Source organism: Selaginella moellendorffii, unplaced genomic scaffold (genome assembly GCF_000143415.4).
Source record: "Selaginella moellendorffii unplaced genomic scaffold, v1.0 SELMOscaffold_48, whole genome shotgun sequence".
NCBI classification, from domain to species: Eukaryota; Viridiplantae; Streptophyta; class Lycopodiopsida; order Selaginellales; family Selaginellaceae; genus Selaginella; species Selaginella moellendorffii.
This window is the reverse complement of record NW_003314309.1, coordinates 526,986-552,104: the sequence shown is the minus strand read 5'-3', so window position 1 is coordinate 552,104 and position 25,119 is coordinate 526,986. Positions and strand designations below refer to the sequence as shown.

The window sequence follows — 25,119 nt, the reverse complement described above, 5'->3', positions numbered from 1 at the left end:
ACCCGATCTTCGAAGGAACCAAGGCTGTCCGCGCGAACCCCCTCAAAAAGCACCACGGAGAGAAGATCCTGTGGGAAATTCTTGGATGACTCCACGTCAATCCAGCCCGACCTCGTCGCAGCCAAGCGGCCCAACCATGTGGCAGCACATCCTTGCCACTAGTTCCAAAAATCCGCCCCAGGTCCCCGGTTCGAGTAACTAGCTTTTCCATTTCTCCATCGTCCCCAAGGGACCACCACGTGTTACATGGAGGGGAGCCCAAGTCCCTTATACAGTCTTTCCGGGAGCTGGGCTGACCCTCTAAGACTCACTACTATTTAGATCCGATGCGATCCCGATCCTCAACCTGGGTGGCGGGTCTTGCGGCGTACTGGATCGTTGGCCCCTCCACCGGTTCAGTCGCGCATCTCCTACACGAGCTGCTGCTTCGTAGCGGGCTGGTAGTCTCCAGTACCAGCACACCTCCTTGCTTCCCTCTATGCCCATGCCAGGCAGCCATAGTCGTCGCCAAGCTGCTATCTGCGGGGCCTTTCCTTTCTCTCTGAGAAGTGTATCCTTCAGCCTGACTGCGGCCAGACTCAGCCTCCACCATCCTGCCATGATCGCTGAGACGCTAGCTGGCACGCCGTCGAACCGGTGCTTGTTGCGTGCCTCCCATATAGCCTGTACTCCAGACGCCCTCATGATCGCCCATCGCTCGTGACCCAGGGCCTGCCATACCGAGCAGCCAATCTCCGCGCCCCCTTCATCCCACCGGGTTCGTAGCCCTTTCCCTTGTCTACTGAAGCAGACTATCCTTCTCCATGCAGGTCCCGTAGGAGCCCCTCATGCGTCCTCGAACCATTGAAGTACGTCTCCCTGGCGCACTTCAAACTCGCCCTGTGCGCTGAAGGATGTGGTGACCCGAGTAACCTGCCTCCACACTTCCTTGGCCACCCCGCACTCCCACAGCATGTGTGCAGTGGTTTCCAGGCCGCCACACTCCCTGCACTTATGCTGCGGTTCCTCCTGGAAGCGGCTACCTACCGGCAGCCCACCTTGTGCCGCAAGCCAAGACGTCGCCTTCACCTTCTCCGGGATCGTAAGCTTCCAGAAGTCGTCGGTGCTCTCAATGACGCGCTCCGGTTCCACTCCTCTGGCGATCCAGATCCTCCACAGCTTGGGGAGCTCCCCTCTCGCCAGTTCCCACGTCATCATAAGGCCCGTTTGAGCCTCTCTAACCTCGTAGTCAAAGAAGTCGCCACTCTCCCTGCTCCACATGGCTGGGTCCCAATCCAGGTCCTCTATGAGTTGTTGCCGCCACCACACGAGGTCCCCTGGTCCTTTCCTCTGCGCTGTCGTGCTCACAACCTGGACGCTTTTGGTGGTGTGTCTCACCACCCGAATGCGCCCGATGACTTCATCGCTCTGGAGCCAAGGCATGGACTGTAGGTCGTCAACCTGTGCCAGTGTTCCATCCGGGCCTATGCGATACCTCCACCCCTGGTTCTTGGTAGGGGACAGGTCCCTGGTTCGAGTAACTGGTATATCCATTTCCCCATCGTCCCCAAGGGACCACCACGTGTGGCAAAAGTACAAGAGATAGATCCCTCACTTAACCCATACGGTGTCAGTGAGGGTAAGAGCGCACTCTTGAGAGACTCTATGCGAAACTCACTCACTCGAGCACGATGATCCGGCGCCGCATATGGATCACTCGCCTCGCCACTCCTCCACTTGGTAACAAAGATGTCAAGCCAGACGAACACCATGTCGATCTAGCTCGACGTCGTCGCAGCCAAGTGGTCCAACTCGAGCACGATGACCCGGCGTAGCTCATGGGTCACTTGCCTCCAAGGTGACTCCATTGCGCAAGCTGAAGCCACCTGTTACGCCCCAAGACGTGTGGTCATGTCTTGGAGTGCCTACCTCCCTAGTGTACTTCCAGCACGAAGTCGGTGCCCATTGCGAACAAACTCCAAGGCGTAGAACAAGCAAGGTGTGAGCCTCCTCCAGCTCTAAGCTTGAGCGTGCTACCTTGCCTCCCACACTAGACAAGTGCGCTGGCCCCCCTTCAAAGATATACGAGCCCCCGTTGCCAGCCTCGCGACAATCACAAGACTTGCAAGCCTCCACAAACCTCCTCAAAGGACTAGCCCTGAAGCAAGAACCATGTGGGATCCCCTCCGCGAGCGAACCAACTCGGCCATCCGCCACTGGCCCCCCTTTGTGACAGCACTTCCGTGTCACTAGATCCAAAAATGTGCCCATAGTCTCTTCCCTGTCCATCCACTGTGGACACTTCGCTCTGTCGGGATGCCGTCCCGAGCTATCCTCCACCGGAAACAAAGTTACCCTGACTTGGTCGTGTTTCCACAACGCAAGTCACTAGGAATCTTCAGCACATGCAGCCCCACGCTCTCCGTACCTTAGTCACCACTTTGCATGGCCCGACCTAAGGCGAGAAGTCCCGCTCGAAGCTGCGAGACCAGCAACCGTCGCGTTTCCACCGTGTTGCTGCCGTGCCGAGCTACTCACACCAAAGATCCCTAACCCTTAGAGTGGCTGGATCGAAGCTCCCGCCACCACCCTAAGTCCTGCCCTAACCGTTGGCTGGCAGAGCCCTAGCATTCAGTTAGGGCAAAAAGCCCTAACTGTTATGTTTTATTCCCCATCGTCCCACCTATACGTGCAATAATTACAAGTCAAAACTCCCTCTTTGTGCCGCAAACGGCCACATAAAGGTGTGAGCGAGACTAACTCTAAAGAGAGTGTCCATGTCCGACTTGGTTACTCGCTGCAGGCAGTAGGAGCAACGAGGCAGCGTTCCTTCGATTCAGCCGGAGGCGGTCCAATCTGATGTCTCCTCTACGGGCTGATGCTGCGAACCGATCGGGCATACACCACTTCCACTTGACTCCGGCATCTTCCAATGTTCCCAGCCCGGGGGTCCAGTGTTGAATAAACGATTTGAGCCGTTGTTCCTTCCCTCCTGTCCGAAGCAGGGCGTACTTTACTCTCACTGCCGCCAGAGTCATCCTCCACCAGTTTGCTACCATGGCTGATACACGGGCCTCTGTCCCATCGAAGCGCATCTTGTTGCGAGCCTCCCACAACACCTGGACGCCCGCTGCGCGCAGTATCCCCCACCTGTCCTTTCCCAGCACTTGCCAAACAGGGGAACCTCTCTCAGCTCCAACTTCGTCCCATCCGGTATGCATGCCCCGGCCATGCCGTCCAAAGCACATGACTCGTCTCCACGTTGCTCCGCTCGGGATGCCCCTCGCCTCTTCAAACCATTGGGTCACGTCCTCTAGGCGAACCTCGAAATCTTCCCTCGTGTCGAAAGAGTGAGACATCCTGATAACCTGCATCCAGAGTTCCTTTGCCACGTCGCACTCCCACAGGACATGCGCCACCGTCTCGACCACTCCGCATTCCGTGCATTGTCTGGCTACTGGCTCCGCGAATCTACAGCCAACTGGGAGGCCCCTTTGCGCTGCCAGCCAGGACGTCGCTTTTGCTTTCTCTGGGATGGTGAGCTTCCACAGTTCCAGTGTGTTCTCGATCACTCTCTCTGGCCCAACTCCTTGCGCGATCCAGGTTCGCCATAGCTTCGGAATTTCGCCCAGCGCCAGCTCTCTTGTCGTCCTGATGCTGCTGCAAGCTTCCTGGACTTCGTACGAGAAGAAGTCGTTCCCCTCTCGTCGCCACATTGCCAGATCCCAGTCTAAGTCCTCCACCAGAGCCTGCCGCCACCAAAGCAACACCACCGGGCCCTCACGCTGTCGAACAGTGTCAACTATGTGTAGCGCCTTAGTGGAGTGTCGCATCACTCTAATGCGGCCTTTGACTTCGCTTCTCGTTACCCTGGGCATGAGCTGCAAGTCGCCTGACGGCTCTAATATGCCCCCCTGCTCTATCTTATATCTCCATCCCATGTTGCCTGTCGGGGAGTCCACGAACCAGACGTCGAGCTCTTTCTGCGGGTCCCACGGCACTATCGGCTCTGTGCAGTCTTGTGTCCACTCTCCCAGATCCATGAGCTTCTGACCCTCCACGTTCCCTGGTTGGACCAGGATAAAGTCCCCTGCCAAGATGCGGCGTCGAGGCCACTTCTCTCCTCGCGCTGCTGTGACTGCTCTCATGAGTCGGAGCGCATCCTCTCTGAGGCGCGGTCGTTGCCCGGGATCATAACTCCGTAGGTTCACCAGTGTCACCTGTTCAATCCGATCCACCACCTTTAGGAGATCCTTAACCGTTCGCAGCCCGTTTCGGTGAAGTCGTCTCCATATGGTGAAGTGGTTCTCCCTTCCTAACGTAGTGTTGCCGCTGGTAAAGAGGGGGTTGAAGAAGAGAGGCTGTTGCAGCCACTCTTCTGCCCTTGCTGGGATCACACGTTGGAGGGGAAACGCTCGCCACAGTCTGTGGATGCCCTGCATCAATGGACCTCCTCCAACCACCTGCGTTGCACCTTCTGCGAACATCCATCTCGAGTCTGGTTCCCAGGGTGATGTTTGGGCCTTATAGCCAAGAGCCCTTCTCTCATCAGGAGTTTCCATGGCTGGGCACCTGGCTGCAGAGCCAACAAGATGACTTTGTACCTGAGTGCTTTCGCCATGTCGCTGGGATCAATTAAACCCAGTCCACCGAAGTCCCTAGGTCGCGTTGTGTACCGCCACGCTACCTTAGACATTGTTCTGGTCTGGTTCACCTCACAAATACACTCTTACCATGCTGCGGATTTTCCTTAAAGTGGCCTCTAGCACTGGCCATATGGCAACGTGATACCATATGCCTGGCAGGATTATACTTCGGGCTACCACCACCCTCGCCGGGAGCCCGAGTTTGCGTGGGGTCCAGCGCTGGATCGTTGCTCGGACTCGTGCGAGCAAGTAGTCATCCTGCATGGAGGCCTTGAAGACTTGTCCCACCTGAAGGCTGAGATAGTGTGTACTCTCCTGAGGCGGCAGCCATTGAAACCCAACCTCACGTCCCCAGGCTTCCACGTTTGCGTTGCTCCAGTTCACCCCACGGACTTATTCCAGTTGATTGCTGCTCCCGAGGCCAGGTTGTACGTCTCCAGGAGTTGACGCGCCAGATCCAAGTTCTCTCTTGTTGCTAGCAGGAAAAGGGTAGTGTCATCCGCGAAAGCTCCATCCAGCAACTCTCTGGGCCCTCCCCTCAGATCCATCATCTGAGTCCTGCTGGTCGGTAGAGCAACTCCTCGAACTCCGCCCTCATGAAGGAACGTCCCCAATGCTTCAGCGACCACCAAGAAGAGGTATGGGGCGAGGGGACACCCCTGGCGGACTGATCTTCCCAGCGTGAAGCTGGGGCCAACTTCTCCATTGATCACGACTGTGCTTGTCGATCCCCGGTATAGTAGAGCTATTCACGCGACAAGCGCCGAGGGGAAACCAATCTTCTGCAGGCATTCCTCGAGGAACTCCCAATCGACGCGGTCATAAGCCTTCTCGAAGTCCAGCAGCCACGCTACTATCTGTTGCTCTGTCTCCTTGAACCATCGCTGGGCCAGAAGGTACGTCCATATGTTCTCCGCAATCTGCCTGCCTGGTACAAATCCTGTCTGCTGTTCCCGGATGATGCTGGGCATGACCTCTTGCAGCCGAAGCACCAGGGCTTTTGCGAAGATCTTATAGACCGTGTTCAACATCGTGATCGGTCGCCAATTCCTCAACTCCTGCAGGTCCCCTCGCTTCGGGATGAGTGCAATCTGGCCTGACCAAACCGGAGCCCATTGCCTTTTGCTATTTTTTTATTTTCCACTTAATTTATTAAGGAATAATGGGAATATGCTTCGTAGAGACGCTCTCGGGCCGTTTCCTCGCAAACCGTGCGCGAGCTTCCCGCACGGGGCACACCGCCGCGTTCCCCTCGACGCCCCCAGGCCCCGGTACAGCCGAAAACAATTTCACACAAAGTGTGGCATCCATCGTCCAGTGGATAATAGCGTGTGCCGTTTTCGACAGGGCATTGAGATGGGGCGGCAGCACACGGGCAAGGTGACTACACCGGCATGGTCCCCTTGATGCGGGCTTTCTAACGGTACATAACACGTTGCATTCCCAAAGCCCCACCAGCATCTACCGCCCAATTCCCCTGCACACACATGCCACCCCAGCACACTAGCCATGCAACGAAATCCCAATCCGTCTGCACCGCCACGTCTGAGACTGTGCCCTGCCACTGCGGCGCGAAGCACGGCTCCAGTGCCCTCACGGATCTCGAGGTGCAAGGGAAACCGTGTTCCCGTCCCCACCGGATGGCACGAGCGCAGCGTGAGTCGGAATCGAGATCCGTCTCTGTGGAAGTGGGTGGCTTGACGAGGGCTTTCCAACGGTGTAACTCCCACGACAATCCAATATCCCCTCCACGCTCAGCGCCCCAAAAACAGTGCCCGAAACCCTAGCCCTAGTGGCGAATGATGGGGAAGGATTGCTGTGCGAAGAGGCTTAACTCCCCTCCTAATCACATTGCTAATCGGCACTAATCCCACGGGCCATTTCTCCAATAAGTCTAAGTGGAGATAGATAAATTTCAAGGATGTGGGTTGAGGCCACTTGGCTAGCACACAAACTTAAGAGAACCCCCTAGCCGAGAGGTCCCCGGTTCGAATAACGTGTATGTTTTATTATCCCCATCGTCCCCTTTGCAAAGGTACAAAGATGGATCCCTCACCTAACCCATACAGTGTCAGTGAGGGTGATAGCGCACTCTCGAGAAACTCTCTACGAAACTCACTCACTCGAGTAACTCTGGGTTTTATTTTCCTCATAGGGACCAACACTTGGTACAAAAAATGTTCCCCCCCTGACACCTCATCGGGTCGGTGGGGGGGGTGCTCTATCTAGTGAAGCCTCCTAACTGCGCAAGTGGTAGCTACTCATGCGTGAACTTCTGGAGCGGAGCTGCTGGTGGAACTGACGTGGCTTCCGCCTTCTGGCTGTGGGCCTGGCAGGGCGTGAAGGAGAAGCACCGGAGCCTCGTTCCCCTGAGTGCGCCTCACTTGATCCAGCTGTACATCGCCTCTCCGTGCTGAGGCTGCAAAGCGGGCTGGAAGACGCCACTTCCATCGTATACCTTGGTCCGAGTCCATACCCATCCCTAGCAACCAGAGCCTGAGAAGCGTTGTCACTCTTTTGTCGCAGGGTGAGCCCCATCCGTATAGAGGCTAGCAGCATCCGCCACCAGTTTGCCATAAGCGCGCAAACTCTAGCTGTAACACTCTCGAACCGATGTTTGTTTCGGGCCTCCCAAAGGGTCTGCACTCCTACAGCCCTCATGGCTGCCCACCTGGTGTGTCCGAGCACCTGCCACACTGTCAGGTCTGCCGTGTCGCTGAACTCTTCCCATTGGGCGCGGAAGCCCTTCCCGTGACGGCCCACACACACCAATCGCCTCCAGGCTGAGCCACCTGGAACTCCTCGTGCCTCTGCGAACCACTGTGCAACATCCCCCGCGCGGACTTTGAAGACGTCCGAGGTGTTGAAGGATCCAGCGATCCTCACGACTTGGTGCCAGAAGGCCCGAGCAACTCTGCACTCCCAGAGGAGATGGCCCACTGTCTCTTCCCCTCTACACTCCGAGCATTGTCTGGCTGTCGTCTTTGCGAAGCGAGTTCCCACCGGGAGGCCCCCCTGCGCTGCAAGCCAAGAGGTAGTCTTGACAAAACTCACTCACTCGAGCACGATGATCCGGCGCCGCTCGTGGATCACTCCCCTCGCCTCCCAGGTGACTCCACCGCGTGACTAGAGCCACCTGCTACGCCCCGAGACACTCGAAGCCTGCCTCGAGGCACTCCTCCACTCGGACGCGAAAATGCCAAGCCGGTCCCATCTCTGGTTTCCATGAAGCCACTCTGTCGTGCAGCTCTACCTGTGGGGCGTGATCTTCCTCCAACGCGCAGTTGGAGCGTGCATCCCTCCACCGTGAGGCAAAAGGTGCTATAGAGCACTTCGAAATGTGCCCGGTCCAAGAAGACACGATCTTCGAAGGAACCAAGGCTGTCCGCGCGAACCCCCTCGAAAAGCACCACGGAGAGAAGATCCCGTGGGAAATTCTTGGATGACTCCACGTCAATCCAGCCCAACCTCGTCGCAGCCAAGCGGTCCAACGTGTGGCAGCACATCCCTGCCACTAGTTCCAAAAATCCGCCCGTCATTTCTTCCACGTCCATCCACTGTGGATTCTTCGCTATGCCGAGACGTCGTCCCAGATTATCCTCCACCAGTGACAAAGTTCTCATGACTTGGTCATGTTTCCATGACACAAGTCGCCAAGAACCTTCGACGCATGCAGCCCCACGCTCTCCATACCTTAGCCACCACCTTGCATGGCCAGACCTAAGGCGAGAAATCCCGCTCGAAGCTGCGAGACCAGCAACGGCCGCGTTTCCACCATGTTGCTGCCGTACCAACCACATGTGACGAAGATCCTTGACACTTAGAGTGGCCAGATCGAAGATCCCGCCGCCACCCTAAGTCCTGCCCTAACCGCAGTTAGGACAGAAGCCCTAGCCGCCAGCCAAGAACCCTAACCCTAGCCGCGAGTTAGGGCAGGCGAGATCTCTGAAACCGCGAAGAATTTGGAGCTGCGCTTTTGGGAGGATGTGAATCTCATCCCAACTATCCACCTGTGAATTTTGGTGAAAAAATTCCCAGCCGTTTAGGAGTTATGAGCTCCCAAAAAACTGTGAACCAAGAGAAGCGAAAAGAAGAGGAGGAGAGGAGAGCTGAGTGATCTGCGTGTTGCTGTTGCAGCTGTGGTGTTGCTGACGGCCCTCTCCACTCCTCCAGATCTTCCAAGCCCCGAAAAACCCTAGCTGCCGCCGAAGAACCCTAAAAATCAGTGACGACCTAGGGCCAGCGAGATCTCCAGATCCGTGGCAGATCTCGCTGCGGCCTTCTAGGAGGATGTGGAGCTCCACTCCTAGAAGCCCCCTGTCGAAGGAATCGAATTTTCTCCCAGCCGTTTGGGAGAAATTGAAAAAACCGACCGAGAGCGAGGGAAAAGAGGAGAAAGAGGAGGGAGACGAGCTCCGTGTGTTGCTGCTGCGGTCTGCGATGCTTGTGCCGCGCTGGACGCTCGCTCCCTCCCTCTTTCCCACACTCTCTCTCTAGCGCCTTCGAGCTCTCTCCTCAAAAACTTAGGGCGAGAATGAGGAGGTCCCCGGTTCGAGTAACTGGTATATCCATTTCCCCATCGTCCCCAAGGGACCACCATGTGTGGCAAAAGTACAAAGATAGATCCCTCACTTAACCCATACGGTGTCAGTGAGGGTGAGAGCGGACTCTCGAGAAACTCTCTAGCGAAGCTCACTCACTTAAGCACAATGATCCGGCGTCGCTCGTGGACCACTCGTCTCGCCTCCCAGGACCTGCTATGCCCCGAGACACTCGAAGCTTGTCCCGAGGCACTCCTCCACTCGAACCTGAAGATGCCAAGTGAATCCCGTCGTTGCATCCACAAAGTGTAGTCCGCAGTTGCAACTCTACCTTCGGGGCGTGAACTTCGTCCGACTCGTCTAGCTGGAGCTTGCATCCCTCCACCGTGAAGCAAAGAGGTGCTCGAGAACACTTCGAAATGGGCCCCATCTTCGAAAGAACTTGGGCTGTCCGCACAAACCCCCTCGTGAAGCACCACAAAGAGGAAGTCTCCAAAGAGACCTCGCATGACCTCGCGTCAACCACCACAGAATCCACCCACCATCCTCAACGTCAAATGGCGTGGAAGTGCTACGATGTCGCTGCAGCCACCTACCACCTGTGTGACAGTACATCCCTGCCACCAGTTCCAAAAATCACCCTTTCGCAATTCCCCACCATTGCGAAGCATCATAGTGCATTTCCAACCGAACTCCGGTTTTAGGGTTTAGGGTTTAGGGTTTAGGGAAGAGTGATTTTGTTTTTGATCGCCATACAAATCTAAAAGATTGTTGGAGCGAATATTTATCAGCTTAGAAAAAAGTATTATTGCTAGACTACCTTAGGAATACAACCGATGAGTTAGGAGCCATGGGTGGGACTTGCAGCAGCTCGGCATGTACAAGGGAAGGATGGAGCCTAGCCCATTTACGATCCACATGAATAAAAGGCCGATATTTGCGAACAACCTCCGGGAGGACAAGCTCTGGATCAACCTTTTTCCCCTCAGCGTAGAACATGGAGTAGCGGATGTGCTTCCTTACTGCTCTCCACATCTCGTTGTCCGGAGCTCCGAGGGTATCATAATCCTGTGGAGTGAGAACCAGCACCTCCAAAACTCTGCATGCATACATATGAATGAAAAACCGAAAAGCAGTTATCAAAAGCTTACCCGCCCCAGCTGCCACAAAGACAAGAATGACACTGTAGACGCTGCAGCAACTCCACGCATGAAGGCACTCGCTCCTGCAGATAGATGGAAGTATACACCTCCTGCTGCTCCTTTGCGGCGCCTCGACAACCCAGATCAGCGTCTGATTATCAGAAGCAATAAAATGCTCAAAATCCACACCAAAAAAATAAGAAAGATAAGAAAAACACAGACAACTTAGCTCAGACTCCATGTAGATGGTGTGATCAATGCCCAAGAGCCAGAGCCTTGCATGGACGGTGCAATCCACCATTGCATGGATGTGTGGAAGCATTGACAAGGGGGGCCTCGAGGTGAAAAGAGCTCGGAGCAGCGTACCTCTGCCGTGGGACCTCAACCCTTCCAAGAGCTTCCTGAGCTGCGAACGGAGGAGGGGATAACTACTCTCTTCCGGGCTACGAAACGAATCAACCGGTAGAACCGGCTCCGTGCGAGCCATCTCCGCGTAGGCCTTGACCCAGCCATCCGGATCCTTGGTTTCTTTGCAGAAGCGCTGGTAGTTGTGGCCCTGAACAAGATGAGAGGATCAGGCAAGGCTTGGTTGTCACAAACATCTCACAAAAACAACGTACCAAGTTCTCCAGAGGTAGGCTCAGGAAAAACTTAGAGTGAAGAATCCGATGAGCAAGCTCGAAAAACGTGGGAACGCTGTCACCAGAGAATCCAAGCGGCCAGGTAGGAGCTGGAAAGCCAAATAATCAGTGCAACAAGTGTTTGAAGTAACAAACGAAACAAGAACTTACCTCTAGGGTTCATGCTGCTGCTGCCGCTGCCGCTGCTGCTGCTGCTGCTGCTGCTGCTAGCATCGCTTTCACCTGGGAAAAAGAAACCAACAAAACTGAGCACTAAAGTTGACACCACAAGCTTACGCTTCTTAGTCTTCTTCTTCTTCTTCTTGCTCCTTTTTCTGCGAAATGGGCTTGAAAACAGTTCCGCCTCATCCTCAGCTGGGAAAACAGGATACTTGTCCTCGACTTCGCTGCGCACCACTGAATCAAATAAAATACACACACGTCAACTCAAAAATGACCGTCGTCAGCTCGGCTCACCCTGAACGCCCCTCGCCGTGCAAAAGTCCAACCAGGCGTCCTCAATCCCCTCCGTCATGTTGTCCCTGTCTCCTCCTCCGGTGCTCTGGAACCCGTTGGCGAGCAGATGCTCACCGTATGCAACGAAGCAGTCGAGCTGGAAGACCTGCACTCCGGAGGCCGAGAGGTGGCACGCGCAATCGGACTTGGCCTGGGGCGAGGCGGAGAAGAGCTCGGTGGTGTAGAGGAGGCCAATCACTGCGCCCAGAACCTGCTCCTCCCGGAAGTCGCATGTCTGGTCCATGAACAGCAGCAGGGCGGAAGCATCCTGCAGATCGCCCAGGGTGGATGCATAGGCGCGACTGGGCGGAGGTTGCAGGAGCCTCCTGCTCAGCTCCCACAGATTCTCCCACTGCGTGACCACTGCCGGCATAGCTTCTAGGGCAACTTTGGCGCTACAAAAGCCGTCCCTTCCAGGAGTTATAAAAGTTGAATGATCTGGTGTAATGGCAACAAAAGCTGAGAAGCTCAGCAGCTTAAAGCTCTCAAAATCTGAGTCTTCTTCTTCGTCATCCGTTCTTACTTGGCTTTCAAATCCGTGAGAGCTTCCTTCGTAGCAGCTGACACGACCGCGTCAGAAGCATTTGGAAGATAGTAGTATTTTCCTGAAACCACAGGTTTTTTTCAAAGATGCAGCTCAAGTTTAGCAATTTCTTTGGCAAATCCGGTGGAAATAAACTTCGTTTTGTAAATCTTCCCAGCAATTTCTCTGATCTCCCCCTGTTCTCAGACAGTAAAAAATCAAGATGTAGATAAACTGAAGTTGTACCTTCAATTCCTGTTGCGAAGGTCTGGGAGCATCTGGGGGTCCCCAGTGGATTTCTTGAGCGATCCATCAGCTCGACCATCGGTGATGGCAACGATCATAACTCGTCCGACATCACCGCTTTTCTCAGCATTAAGCCCCACTCGTACAGCCTACAGTGGACGTGGCAAATCCGGTGGAAATAAACTTCGTTTTGTAAACCTTCCCAGCAATTTCTCTGATCTCCTCCTGTTCTCAGACAGTAAAAAATCAAGATGTAGATGAACTCAAGTTGCACCTTCAATTCCTGTTGCGAAGGTCTGGGAGCATCTGGGATTTCTTGAGCGATCCATCAGCTCGACCATCGGTGATGGCAACGATCATAACCCGTCCGACATCACTGCTTTTCTCAGCATTAAGCCCCACTCGTACAGCCTACAGTGGACGTAAGTTGACAACAACACGTACCGTGGTAAGACCATGAGCCAACGGGGAGCCACCACCACAAGGTAATCGTTCCAATCTCTTTCTGGCCATTGCAATGGACCGAGATGGTGGCAGAAGAACTTCAGCCGAATCACCTCTGAAAGGGATGATGGAAACCTGCAGAACCACATCACTAAGATACTCTTTCAGAGAGCTTGAACCGGATGTTCACCTGATCACGGCTCGTGTAGCTATCAGCAAGAAGTTGCATGGCTGCACCTTTTGCATTGTTCATACGACTAAGTGCCATGCTTCCACTCGCATCAACCACAAAAATCACCTGCATAATATTTCCAACATCAAGCAACGACATGTTGAAAGATACACTAGAAAACATACCAAAGCTCCAGCTTTACGAGCCATTCTTTTGGCCCGCAGGTCCGACTGCTCGACGTACACCTTTCTGGATTGACCTTGCTCAATGGCTCGTTGTCTCCGGAGCTTTTGATACGGGGCCGCGGGCTCTGAGTGTAGCATCCACAGCTAGCCGTTTAACTGGACCTGCAACAGTAGCGATGATTGTCAACCTTCAGACGGAGTAGCTTCTCAGATCACCTTCGGAAGCATCGGTTTGATATATCGTCCTCTATCTCCTGAGAACATCACATTCTTCGCTCGTCCAGCTTTCCCCTTCCGCCGCTGGGCTTGCTGTGCAGAGGAGAGCAGCTGAGCGTCTACAAGTCCTCCTTCAGCGTCGAAAATAAACTCCTCTTTCATCCTCGTCATCTTCCTGTGTTGGATAGAAATTGTTTAGTGGAATACAAAGTTTCGATACTGACGTACTTCATCGTCCTTCTCCTGCTCTTCTTGCTGATTCTGAGGTGGTGGAGGTGGTGGCGGTCTCTGGTTATCTTGCTGTTCAGGCGCATCTTGCAGTGTAGAGCGGAGGTAGAATCGCAAGCTCCACCTGAACAACAAACACAACGGTTTCACTCACGTTCAACATGTACATCGCAAGCCTACCGCCTTCTTCAGGTCGTCAACACCAGCTTCATCACGACCATCCATGGCAGCCAATGCTTTAGCGACTCTAACAGCACTAAGCTCAGCACGGTGGCCCTGGAAAGCAAAAAACAAATCTCAGCTAGCTAAACGTAAGAAACATTACCTGGCAGCCACCACGCATAGCTTCCATAACAAGATACTTCGTCTGCTCTCTGCCTATGGTCGCATCTTTCAGCCACTCTCTTGCATAGATTATCTGTCAAGTTACAGAATGACCAAGGTGTTTCGTTCTGACCTTGGCAGACTCACTGTGTCCGAGCAGACTCAGTCGCCTCAGCCACATCTGAGGTGACCAGCCTCGTACTATCTTGAAACTCAGCCGAAACCCGGTCCTCGAACTCGAGCGTCGCATCGGCAAAGAGTGAGACTAGATCCAATAAAAGACTACCTGCTTTATGTGAGGTTTGTTCTTCCTTTAGGATCATAGCTGCTTGCATGGCTCTTCAAAACTGGTCCATGCTCAAATAGGTGCTACAATGACCATAAAAACATATATCTATCTATCTATCTTCACTTTGAAAAGGGATATTGCTAGTAAGAGGGTGGTATGACTCCTTCAATGTCATTCTGTGCTTCCAAGATGAGGTCTGAGTTAACAATGGAATTGGTTACATTGATCTTTGAACACTTGAATGGCCATGGATTATGCTTTAAACCCCACATTACCACCACTTAACCACTTAGCAAAGAGGTAGCAATTCTAGCTTTCAAAACTAGAACAACAACTAGAGGCCACCAGATAAAGACCTTCAAGGGCCAGAGGGATGTTTATCCTTCATGCTCAAGATCACTAGAAGGGTCAAAAGTTGGCGAAATGCATCATAGTGGGACCTGCCTTACAAAATTTGCATTCGATTGCATATAAATTTATATGTCACACTCACATCTCTCTTGCTAGTGTAAACATTTTAACCACCTGATAAATTTAAATAGACCACAGTCACTTTTACTTTACACATCAACTTTGAACTCTTAGAAGTTTGATGTGCATGCATCTTATTTGCAATAACCCAATCACTGCTCACAATGTCCATATTCTTTCTTCTAGTCGAACATTGCCTGTTCTACCTGATGATGATGAATGCCTAGTGAATCCCAACATGGCACACAAAGTCCAAAAAACATAACAAATTAAAAGTTTGATTCATCACAAATACTGACATATAAGAGGATCTTGCCACAAGGCATATTATTATTTTGGCATTTGGATATTCCAGGAGTCTCTATAGTTTCCTTTTGGACCAGTCGTTCAAGTTTGTATAGGCCAAGAAGAAGAGCCAGTTTGCGCTGCCCAGAGCGGCAAGCAACCAAAAGAAGTAATCCAAATGCCCATCATTGAGGTTCCGCGGGATCCATCCTCGCTCGCCAGTGATTCTCGACGTGATGCTCACGAGAAATCCCGAGAGAAAACACCCCACTGACGATGCGAAGAACACCATGCCCACGCCCAGGGTTCTCAGATTCTCGGGAGCTCGCTCATAGATAAACTCCACCAATCCCACGTAGTAGAACACCTTGGAGCCGCCGATGAGCACAAACTGGGGGATTTGCCACAAAACGATGGTCCCTCGCTGGCGATGGAAATTCGCGAGACGCTCTGTTTCCAGCACAGCCGCGCACGCCATGCCCGCGGTCATCGCCACAAGCCCAGCTCCCATCCTCTGGAAGAACGTGAAACCCCGCGAATTCCCAGTCGCTCGACGCATCACTGGGACCAAGACTCGATCATAGACAAGCATCCACACCAGGAAGCTGATTGGATCAAACGAGTTGAGCGAAGCTGGCGGGATACGAAAGCCGCCAACTTTGGTGTCCATGAGCGCGGCCTGCTCGACGAAGAGCGAGAACGTTTGAGCTTTCATGGTCTCGTACACCACCGATCCCAGCCACACCCAGAGAATTCCCGCCAAGCTGGATCTGGAGTCCTTGTGCAAGAGCTTGGCAAAGGGGTTTCCGGTCAAGATGCAATCGTATCTATAGAGCTTGGCAGCTCCGCAAAAGACCGCAATCCCGAGGAGGATGGCACCCCCGCAAACGAAGAGAGCGGTGCTAAATCCCATCCGATCTTCGATATACACCACCCCCAGCACCGCCAGGAGAAGACCCATGGAGGAGCAAAAGTAGTACCAGCTGAAGTAGGAGCTCTTGGACGCGGCCTCGACCGGATCCTCCTCATCGAATTGCCCGGCTCCAAATGCCAGCAGCGACGCTACGAATCCCTTGGACAGAGCAACCACGTAGAGCGCCACGAAGAAGAGCCAAGTTACGGCGAGACTTGGCGAGTCCTGGTGCTCGAGGAACAGGACCGCGAGTGAGAGCAGAGCTAGTCCGCCAAAGAAAACGAAAGAACCGGCCAGAGTTGTCACGAATGTCCCCAGGTAGGAATCGGAGATGTACGCGACGAGCAGCGGGGAGAAATCATGAACGCCCGTCCAGATGCTAACTTGGCTCGACGCGGCCGCGTTGGAAAGGCCGAGCTTGGAGACCATGAACAGGACCAAGTTGTAAGAGACGCCATAGAGCGAGAGAACTGCGAGGCAATTGAAAAGAAGCACTGGGAAAGTGGAGCGAGAACCCCCTGTTCGCAAAGGCAGCGCGCGATTTCCATAGAAATCTAGGCTTACTTGTTTCCCATGCTGCAAAAGGGGCACTGTAGAGTGCTCCTCGTCGTAGTGATTGGTCATATCCCCAAACTTTCTTCTGAAGAGTGGGTACGAGTACGCTGGAAAATCATGTCGATTTCCGACGCATGCAAGGTTTCGAATACGCGACCTCGTCCTTGCCAGCCTTATGCTCTAACCGTCTAAGCCGACACGTCTTAGTTCTTAACGTCTCCTATAAACTCCTTTCGTTTAGCGTTAACCATTTTAAACACTCGAAGCCCCAGATTAGGGTTCTTCCAAGCAGGTATGCCGGGGATTGGCGAAGTGCTCGCCCTTCCGGCGCCCAAGCCCGGCGACATCGATGGCCCCCTCCCGCCCGCGCAGCTCGTCAAGGCGGAGGACACGGAGATGGAGGATGCGGCGGCGGCGGCGGATGTTATCACCGGCGCCAAGCCCGCCACAGTGGCCTCGCAGACCCGCAACATAGGTATGATCCATCCCCCCCCAGACATCAGGAGCATCATCGACAAGACCGCCCACTTCGTCGCCAAGAATGGCGTGGATTTCGAGCGCAAGATCATGACCAACGAGCAGAAGAACGTCAAGTTCAACTTCCTCAACTCCTCCGACCCATACCACGCCTACTACCAGCACCGGATCTCGGAGGAGAAGAGCGGCAACGGCCCCCCTCCGCCGCCGCCGCCCTCTTCCGCCACCGATCCATCCAAGCCACCGCTCTCCGCCACTGCCGCCGCCGCCGCCACCGCCACCGCCACCGCCGCGGCCCAGAAGTTCGATATCTCGCAGTTCATACAGCCGTCCAAGGTGGTGGAGCCGCCGGAGGCCGAGCAGTTCCTCCTCAAGCTCCCCGAGGGGCTGACGGGCCAGGACCTGGACATCATCAAACTCACGGCTCAGTTCGTGGCAAGGAATGGCAAGGCGTTTCTTACCGGGCTGACGAGCCGGGAGCACAACAGCGTCCAGTTCAGCTTCCTCAAGCCGCAGCACAGCCTCTTCACCACCTTCACGGGCCTCACGGACTCCTACTCCAAGGTGCTGCTGCCGCCCAAGGGCCTCCTGGACAAGCTCAAGCGCGACCTGTCGGACAAGATGTCCATCCTGGAGCGCTGCCTCCACCGGCTCGAGTGGGAGAGATCGCAGGAGAAGGCGCGGCAGAAGGCCGAGGACGAGGAGGAGCAGGAGCGGATGATGATGAGCAGCATCGACTGGCACGACTTCGTGGTGGTGGAGACGATCCACTTCGTGGAGGAGGAGGACGACGCGTTGCCGGCGCCGGTGACGCAGGAGGAGGTGATCCGCAGGAGCAAGGCGCTGACGGACGAGGAGGTGGCGGCGGAGACGGGGGCGGGGGCGGTCAAGGAGGTGGAGATGGAGATGGACGAGGAGGAGATGCACCTGGTGGAGGAAAGTCGCAAGGCCGCCGCCCGGCAGCAGGAGGCCGCCAACGCCAAGGAGGTTGTCCAGGTGATTGTCCCGGTGGACGAGGACGAGCCGCCGATGAGGATCGTGAGGAACTGGAAGAGGCCGGAGGAGAGGATGGCGACCGAGAAGGACCCCACCAGGATGGTCATCTCTCCCATAACTTCGGAGGTGATCCCCATCAGCGAGATGGCGGAACACATGCGGATCTCGCTCATCGACCCCAAGTTCAAGGAGCAGAAGGAGCGGATGATGGCCAAGCTGCGGGAGAGCACGCTCGCTACCGACGACGAGATCTCGCGGAACCTCATGGGGCTGGCTCGGCTGAGGCCCGACATCTTCGGCACCACCGAGGAGGAAGTCTCCAATGCCGTCAAGGCCGAGATCGAGAAGAAGAAGGAGGAGCCGAAGCAGGTGATCTGGGACGGCCACAGTGGGAGCATCAGCAGGACAGCCAACCAGGCGCTTGCTCAAAACGCTGAGGAGTGGGACGCAGCTACCGGAGCGGCCAAACCAACGCCACCTTTGAAGCCACTTCCACCACCTGCTGGACTTGCTGTTAACATCCCTCGGGTACAGGCGACTATCCAGGCTCCTCCTGTTCCTCCGAGGCAGCCTCTCTTTCCAACTCCCATGCCTGCGGTCCCTCAGCTTGGAAACAGACCCATGACGCTACCGACGATGGCAATGCCTCACTATCAGTTTGTTCCTGGGATGCCTCCACCACCACTTATGCAAATGCAGCCGCCTCCACCAGCTTATCAAGCGATGCCTCCGCTACCCGACGATGACATGTTGATGCCGCCACCTCCGGAGGAGCCCGAGCCCAAGAGACTGAGGCTGGAAGATTCGCTTCTCATCCCAGAGCACCAGTTTGCCTTCCAGTACCCGGTGCGTTTACTCTCTGCTTCTTCCTTCCTGTCTAACTCTTGTTTTCCTGCCAGGGACCAATTCCTGTCTCGGTGGCTGTACCTACAGTCGAAGGTGAAGGCAGTCTCAAGGGCCAGGTGCTGCAACTGACAATGCCGTCGGTGTCGGAGACGATTGCTAGCCTCAAGGAGAAGATTGCTGCAGAGATCGGTCTACCGGCCAACAAGCAGAAGCTGAGCGGACGCATTGGGTTCTTGCGAGATACGCAGTCTCTTGCCTTCTACAACATTGCACCTGGCGAGAGCCTTACCTTACTCCTCAGGGAACGAGGTGGCAAAAAGAAGAACTGAAAATGCTGCGTAAGTTTTCGTATTTACCTTTTCGATGGATCCGGAACTAACATGAGAAAATGACAGTGTGGCTTCCTACGAGTCAGAGATCGTTGCTAGGTACATCCAATGATCATTACCTACGGTAAGTTTTTTATTATCTGCATACAAGAAAAAGGATTGTTGTGCTCTTCAGATCAAATGGAACCGTCAATGAAATTTACCGCTTCCTGGAGAGATTCAGTATAGAGAGTATTTGATGCGTGTTCTGCATGACGAGTTTCCTAACTCTTACGTTCCAGGGACGAGCTGGATGAAACCTGCAGGCCGGCACTTCAAAACACAGGCATTTCCATTCGAAAACGGACCTTTCAAACCGGCACGATTGTGTCGTATGTGCTGCAGTGCTCGAGTCGCTTCATGACGTATTCGATGAACTCGCAGATGGGCCTGAAGGCTGACATCGTCGTCCGCTCGTGCACCGTTGTCCCAGCTGACAGTACGAAGCATCGATAGCTTTCGTTGGTGGATGGTTGCTGTTCCATGGGCGGCTGCGGTTTCATTGGGGGCAGCTCGTCAACTTCTTCGTCGTGGTCAGAAGAGGGAGATTCCACCATAATCGCTTTCCCTTTCCTGGATCTGTCCTGTTCTTCCTTGTCAACGATGGCTTCGTTGTTCTTGGCAGTATTGTCGTGCCAGACCTCGAAGAGCTGTGTTTTGCCGCCACGACTCACTTCGACGATTTCACCTTCTCCCATAGCAGCAAACCAAGTAGGTGGTGCAGCTTCTTCCTCAGGTCCCGCTGCCGAGCTGCCTCCTCCCTTCTTCACCAAAAGACTCTGTGCGGCTTTTTCTGGTTTGAAGTGGGATATCGGAGGAAACGGACTTTCCAGAGGAGTGTTCAGGTTTTTCGAGCTTGTTGCCCAGTTGATGCACTTGTGTGTGAGGAAGTGCTGTGCGTGAACCGGGAGGCTCTGCGTGTACAAGCATTTTGGATCACAATCACATCCTGGATTAAGGAAATACGCACCTCGATGTGATCTGACGAATGAACGGAATCAGTAAACGCGACACATTGTAATCGCTGCAGCAGGCCTTGTCCTGTAAGATAGCAGCGAATAGATAGCAAATCTTTCTAATGAGCCAGCGGGCTACCTCCGTATTCCAAGAGAAGGCATGTCTGTACGCCACCGTAAGAGTGAGCAACCATGGCAATCTTCTGTATGTTTGACATTTTCGTGCGAATGAAGTCCCATGCATGCCTGACATGCGCATCCGGATGCGCCGGAACCTACGAAACAATCGACCTGGATGCAATACCAAGAGTTGCGAGAAATGTACCTTCCTCTTGCCCTTTGATTTGCGTTTGCTGCGCTCTACCTTCTGGCGATAGGTGTTTGGATTGAGAACGAGCACGGCCATGTTCTGAGTGTGTGCCCAATCTGCATATATATCAATGCTTAAGACCTCGAAACGAAGTTACACAGTTTACCGAGAAAAGGCAAGACGCTTCCAGAGCGAAAGGAATCCTGCAGAAGTAAATAGCATTAGCAGGCTCGACAAAAGTTCTAGGCTAGTTAGCAAGAGGAAAGTACGTTGATACAGAGTCTTCTTGACCATTGTCCCGCACTGTAGACGATTATTAACAGCTTTAGAAAGAGTGAATATAAGAGAATCACTTACGAGACACTTCCAGAGCCACACAGAAGGACGAGCAGCGTTGTAGCTTCATAGGCATTTGGTGACAGGTAAACCGGGGCTCGCACCTGAAAGTAAACATAGATAACATGGAAATCCAGGGATGGAAGCTGACCTCTTTCTTCAGGATCGATTGCGAAGGTAGATTCACCTTTTCCATGTGGTATGGAGCCTATAGAAGGAAAAACATGTTAGTGATAGCAATAAGCATTAGAGCAAACAAACCCCTTGCATCTTCTCGTGGATCACCTCCGCGACTGCGTCTGCGACCTCATCGTAACTTTCCTGAAAAAATAAAGATTCATCGACACTTCTCTCGAACCGGTGCGTTCACCTTCACAAAGCTGTAAGGTTCGCCTGCGTAAGAAGAAAACCGTCAAGAGAAGGCTTGAAATGCAGGCTCAAGACATCAGGAAATGCCCCGGCGCGCATGCAATGCAAGCTCGATGCAAGAAAGAAAGAAGATCCATGGCGGAAGAGTCGAGGTTATCAGTTGCGCACACAGATCACCAAGAAAGAACGATTGCCGGCACGAATCGAAATATCGATCGCGCTCTCAAATCCGGCACAGAAAGATCCACGGCGGAAGAGTCACTAGATTATCAATCGCGCACACAGATCATCAAGAAAGAACGATTGCCGGCACGAAATATCGATCGCGCTCGCAAGAAAGAGAAGCGATCCGAGAAAGCAAACACAATAACATCGATCGCGCGCAGGAATCTCACGGGATGGGAGCGAAGATCACCTGATCGAGCGTCTTCAAGCTTGAGATCCTTGTTGACAACGTAGCCGAGGGATTGGAGCTTCTCGGAGGCGCTCATTTCCTTCCTCGCCCACTTGGGACACCGCATTTCGAATAGCCTAAAATCCCCGCTCGCCACACTTTATACCCTTGTAACCGGGCTCGGGATCGAATCCTGTTGTCAAATAAAAAAGGCATATTCCTAGGTTCTATTTTATTAGCTTTGTTTAGAGTAACCTAACTTTATCGTTTGCAAAGCTTACCTTTTTAGAAAGCGAAGGTGCACTGTTCCATTCCTAGGAGCACTCTTCTGCCCTAAAATGGCGATGGCGATGGCAGTATCGCTGCCCAGGTATTCTCCGCCGCTAGGAATCGCTAGGGACATCCAATCCACGCCCCTTAGTTCTAGCATTAGGCATAGCAGCAGCAGATCAGCAGTGCTATCATCCTTCTTGCCGGGAAGGATTTCTCTGCGGCCCGGGATTCCACACCCTAGATCCAGGAGGAGCTTGACAGTGGTGGAGGCGAGAGGCGGCGGCTCAGTGGACGCAGTGGACAGGCTCGTCGCCGCCGTGAGCTACTTGCTGCCGCTCTTCGATGGGATCCAATACGGGCGCTACCTCTTCATGCAATTCCCCGTGTTGGAGCAGGCATTGGAGCCTCTGTTTCCACTGCTGCGGGCTTACAAGAGCTTCCCCTACGCGAGCTTTGTGGCCTTCTTCGTGCTCTACCTGACAGTGGTGAGGAACCAGAGCTTCAGCCGCTACGTGAGATTCAACGCGATGCAAGCGGTGGTGCTGGACGTTCTCACGATTGTCCCGAATCTGGTGGAGCGGACATTTGGCCCCGCCAGAGGATTGGGCTACAGCCTCCTCGTCTCCTTCTACAACACCGTGTTCTTGTTCTTGGTCGCTTGCTTCGCGTATGGAGTGATTTCGTGCGTGTTGGGAAGAACTCCGAGGCTGCCATTCGTTGCCGATGCTGCGGACGCACAGATTTGAGAGCGTGGCTCTTTACAAAATGTGTCTATACAGCTTTGAGAAATTTCTGGTGAATGTACCACGCAATTACCCTCAAATATCCCTAATCTGCCTAAAAATTGCGGCGATATTATAATAAATTAAAAAAGAATTAAATAAAGGATTATGTGGACGACGAGATGGACACAGCACCAAATTGGGGCTTGCGATTCCGGGATCTATCTGGCATGCCCCTCTCAACTTAATGGCGCTAAAACTACGTTTTAAAAACAAAGGGAAAGGGAAATTTTTAAAATGCCCTGTTGGCAGGTTCAATGTGTGAACTAATAATAAGTGCCCTTTAAATCTTTTCACTCTTATATTGTCAATTATGCCCGTGGATTGATCGAATTAAAATCCAAATCACAGTCAGTGCTACAATATGCTATTGTGGGGATTTGAGAGAAATTATGGTGTTCTGTTTCAGCATGTTAGCGCTTAGGTGGCACCCCTCTGAAGTGACGTGGGATCATGTGTGCCACGTCACTTAGCGCACTTCAAAGGATTCTTGGACAGCCGAAAAGATGATTACCCGAATCGGCTGGAAGAATCACTCCATGGGCTCTAGCTGCTAGGTAGTGGATCGTGCAGGATTTGGGATCACGGTTGCAAGTGCAAGGGGTTTGATATTGAGACAGAGAAAGATCACGTGTGGCAGATCCTGTGGTGTCAGAGCCCTTCACAACCAGGATTATCTGGCTGGAGGAACACTCAGTTTAAATATATGGTAAATCATAATTACAATATAAATGAATACCAAGCTTTTATTCTGAAATTAATTTTATAAAATAAAGTATCATAAATTTAGAAGAGCATTGCCTTCAACCATTTAAATTCTAGTTGTAAAATACATTGATTTAGTACTATACCAAATAGGCCTGCCCCGCCCTGCACCCCACATGCAGGCGGGTGCCTTGGTTTGCAATTTATCAATAATATATAACATTGCTCTCATTACCATGTACACACAAATATAATATATAAAACACCTAATCTCACTATCTTGGGATTTGGCCAAAAACCTAAATGTACTTGTCCCAACTTGTTCATGAAGAAGTTACAGGGCCCTTGATTTTTTATCCATTAATATTTAAGATGTTTTTATCTAGTTGTGTATCTATATAGTTTTGAAGCTTTTTCATTGTTTGAAAGTGTGTCTAGACATCTATCATGTAATATGAATTTAAGGGAGGTGGCAATGTTATTCATTAATTTATTCATATACACATAGTCTTACAGGCATGAGACCAAAAGATTTAAAAATAAAGATCCTCTACCTAGTATTTTGTAAACTTTTACATAGATTATCCATTATCCTAAAATATCTCCCCCTTTGCCATTAGTAAAGTATGCTTTAAAATTTTATGCCTTTTTTCTACTTTTCAATGGCAATTTTCTCCCATTGTTTTGTAAGATTTACCATCTGGGAAATGTTATTTTAGTAGCAAAAAACAAAAATATCGCATTATAAATTTACTTTATTTTTCCTTTGTAAGATCCTTGCAAGTTGAGAGTTCCTAGTGGAGTGCTTACTTAAAATAATTTTGAGCTTAATTATAATTAATTTGCTATTTTTGAATGGTATTGTGATGAACTCTCTATTCACATGGGATGATCATGGAAAAGTGAATTTAGTGACATTGCTCTATGGTTGTAATTTAGATCAAATATGTACTTTGAAACTAGTATCCTCAAAGCACATTGACAGTAGTTAAGTAGCTATCATAGTTAAGTATGTAAAAATAAAACATCTCAAGTAAATAATTTAGCTAGTTCAATCATCAGATTTAAGTCAAAAATATTATGTCTTTACCCAAAATAATAATTGAGTCAGAAAGTTATCAAAAGTTAGTAAAAGTTTGTAATCCAATTGAAGATGGTAATAAAAATAAAAGAGTTTACAAATTAGATACATCCTTGAAAAAGAACATTCTTCCATCTTTTTTGTTTACTTTAGAAAACATATAAAAGAAGAGGAATATATCTAGAATATTCAGGTATATTTTATAGTATATTTCTCAATCTAGTGCTTCTAATTTATTTGTAATCAAGGTTTAATGTTAATATTCTTACTTATTGCTAATATGAACCATGTTAAAATTTCTAGCACTAGCACTGAATGTGGAGTAAGGAAGGGGAGCAAAACTAATGCCACTATAACAAAACTCCTCCCCTTAGGTGAGTGGAAGGGATTAAGATGCTCCACAATCAATAGTTATAGTAATGATATAGGTGATGGAGAAGGCTATTAAAGAAATATATGGTGTTTTATACCAAAAAAAAATTACTTTTGGTTTATTTCTCTCGTTTATTGCTTCTCTAATTTACAAAGCGAACAAGACAACATGATTCGAAAGTGTATAGTGATTTTATCTTATATAGGTTTGGACACTTTCTTTCTTTGAAAGTGTATTTTAAGTGGCAATAACTAGAGTCCATATTGCTTTATTACTCTAGAATTTTAGGTTTTCTTTAAGACAGTTTATGATTCAAATGTAAAGGAAAAAGACTTGCACTTTATTTTTCAATCTATTAAGGGTCTTAGGGTTAAGTGTTCTGGATTTTAAATAATACTTAAGTTACCTTTCAAGAAATCTAAATTTAAGAGGTTACATCATGTTATTTATATAGGTTAAAGAGTTATTTTTGTTTTCATCTTTGGTTGAAAAAGATGTATAAGAGAGTATAGTTGAAAAGCCTTTGCTATTTTTGTTTGAGTTTGGATCTTAATAAAC

At 51.6% G+C, this 25,119-nt stretch overlaps 5 protein-coding genes and 1 pseudogene across 7 annotated transcripts; 2 read left to right on the top strand and 4 right to left on the bottom strand.

Moving 5' to 3' along the window:
* Window positions 1-9,937: 9,937 nt before the first annotated feature.
* Window positions 9,938-11,842, bottom strand: LOC112350353. Its single transcript, XM_024686349.1, has 7 exons — window positions 11,406-11,842; window positions 11,226-11,345; window positions 11,100-11,171; window positions 10,929-11,038; window positions 10,531-10,864; window positions 10,318-10,459; window positions 9,938-10,265 (listed from the first exon to the last, which is right to left on the bottom strand). Exons 1-7 carry the CDS (start codon window positions 11,815-11,817, stop codon window positions 9,983-9,985), a joined length of 1,473 nt encoding a protein of 490 aa, XP_024542117.1. The 5' UTR covers window positions 11,818-11,842; the 3' UTR covers window positions 9,938-9,982.
* A 121-nt stretch (window positions 11,843-11,963) lies between these two features.
* Window positions 11,964-14,117, bottom strand: LOC9647245 (annotated as a pseudogene).
* A 786-nt stretch (window positions 14,118-14,903) lies between these two features.
* Window positions 14,904-16,364, bottom strand: LOC9647562 (protein NRT1/ PTR FAMILY 8.1). Its single transcript, XM_002981249.1, has one exon. It carries the CDS (start codon window positions 16,362-16,364, stop codon window positions 14,904-14,906), a length of 1,461 nt encoding a protein of 486 aa, XP_002981295.1.
* A 209-nt stretch (window positions 16,365-16,573) lies between these two features.
* On the top strand, window positions 16,574-19,644 carry LOC9647244 (probable splicing factor 3A subunit 1). 3 transcript variants are annotated; one of them, XR_002993725.1, is made up of 4 exons: window positions 16,590-18,614; window positions 18,668-18,952; window positions 19,010-19,067; window positions 19,225-19,644. XR_002993725.1 is itself a non-coding variant. In XM_002981358.2 (3 exons), exons 1-2 carry the CDS (start codon window positions 16,590-16,592, stop codon window positions 18,941-18,943), a joined length of 2,301 nt encoding a protein of 766 aa, XP_002981404.1. In that variant the 5' UTR covers window positions 16,574-16,589; the 3' UTR covers window positions 18,944-18,952; window positions 19,010-19,159. The 3 variants fall into 3 exon arrangements, 1 of the variants encoding a protein (XP_002981404.1); XR_002993724.1 differs by lacking the exon at window positions 19,225-19,644 and adding an exon at window positions 19,119-19,159; XM_002981358.2 differs by lacking the exon at window positions 19,225-19,644 and having other exon boundaries at window positions 16,574-18,614; window positions 19,010-19,159.
* Window positions 19,645-19,800: 156 nt separating this feature from the next.
* LOC9647561 (UPF0528 protein) lies at window positions 19,801-21,459 on the bottom strand. Its single transcript, XM_024686356.1, has 10 exons — window positions 21,369-21,459; window positions 20,955-20,977; window positions 20,846-20,905; window positions 20,736-20,792; window positions 20,606-20,688; window positions 20,518-20,551; window positions 20,415-20,451; window positions 20,264-20,364; window positions 20,078-20,213; window positions 19,801-20,023 (listed from the first exon to the last, which is right to left on the bottom strand). The coding sequence occupies exons 1-10, from the start codon at window positions 21,442-21,444 to the stop codon at window positions 19,824-19,826; spliced, it is 807 nt and encodes a 268-aa protein (XP_024542124.1). The 5' UTR covers window positions 21,445-21,459; the 3' UTR covers window positions 19,801-19,823.
* A 178-nt stretch (window positions 21,460-21,637) lies between these two features.
* Window positions 21,638-22,693, top strand: LOC9647560 (protein TIC 20-v, chloroplastic). Its single transcript, XM_002981357.3, has one exon. It carries the CDS (start codon window positions 21,686-21,688, stop codon window positions 22,364-22,366), a length of 681 nt encoding a protein of 226 aa, XP_002981403.2. The 5' UTR covers window positions 21,638-21,685; the 3' UTR covers window positions 22,367-22,693.
* The last annotated feature ends 2,426 nt before the right edge of the window (window positions 22,694-25,119 follow it).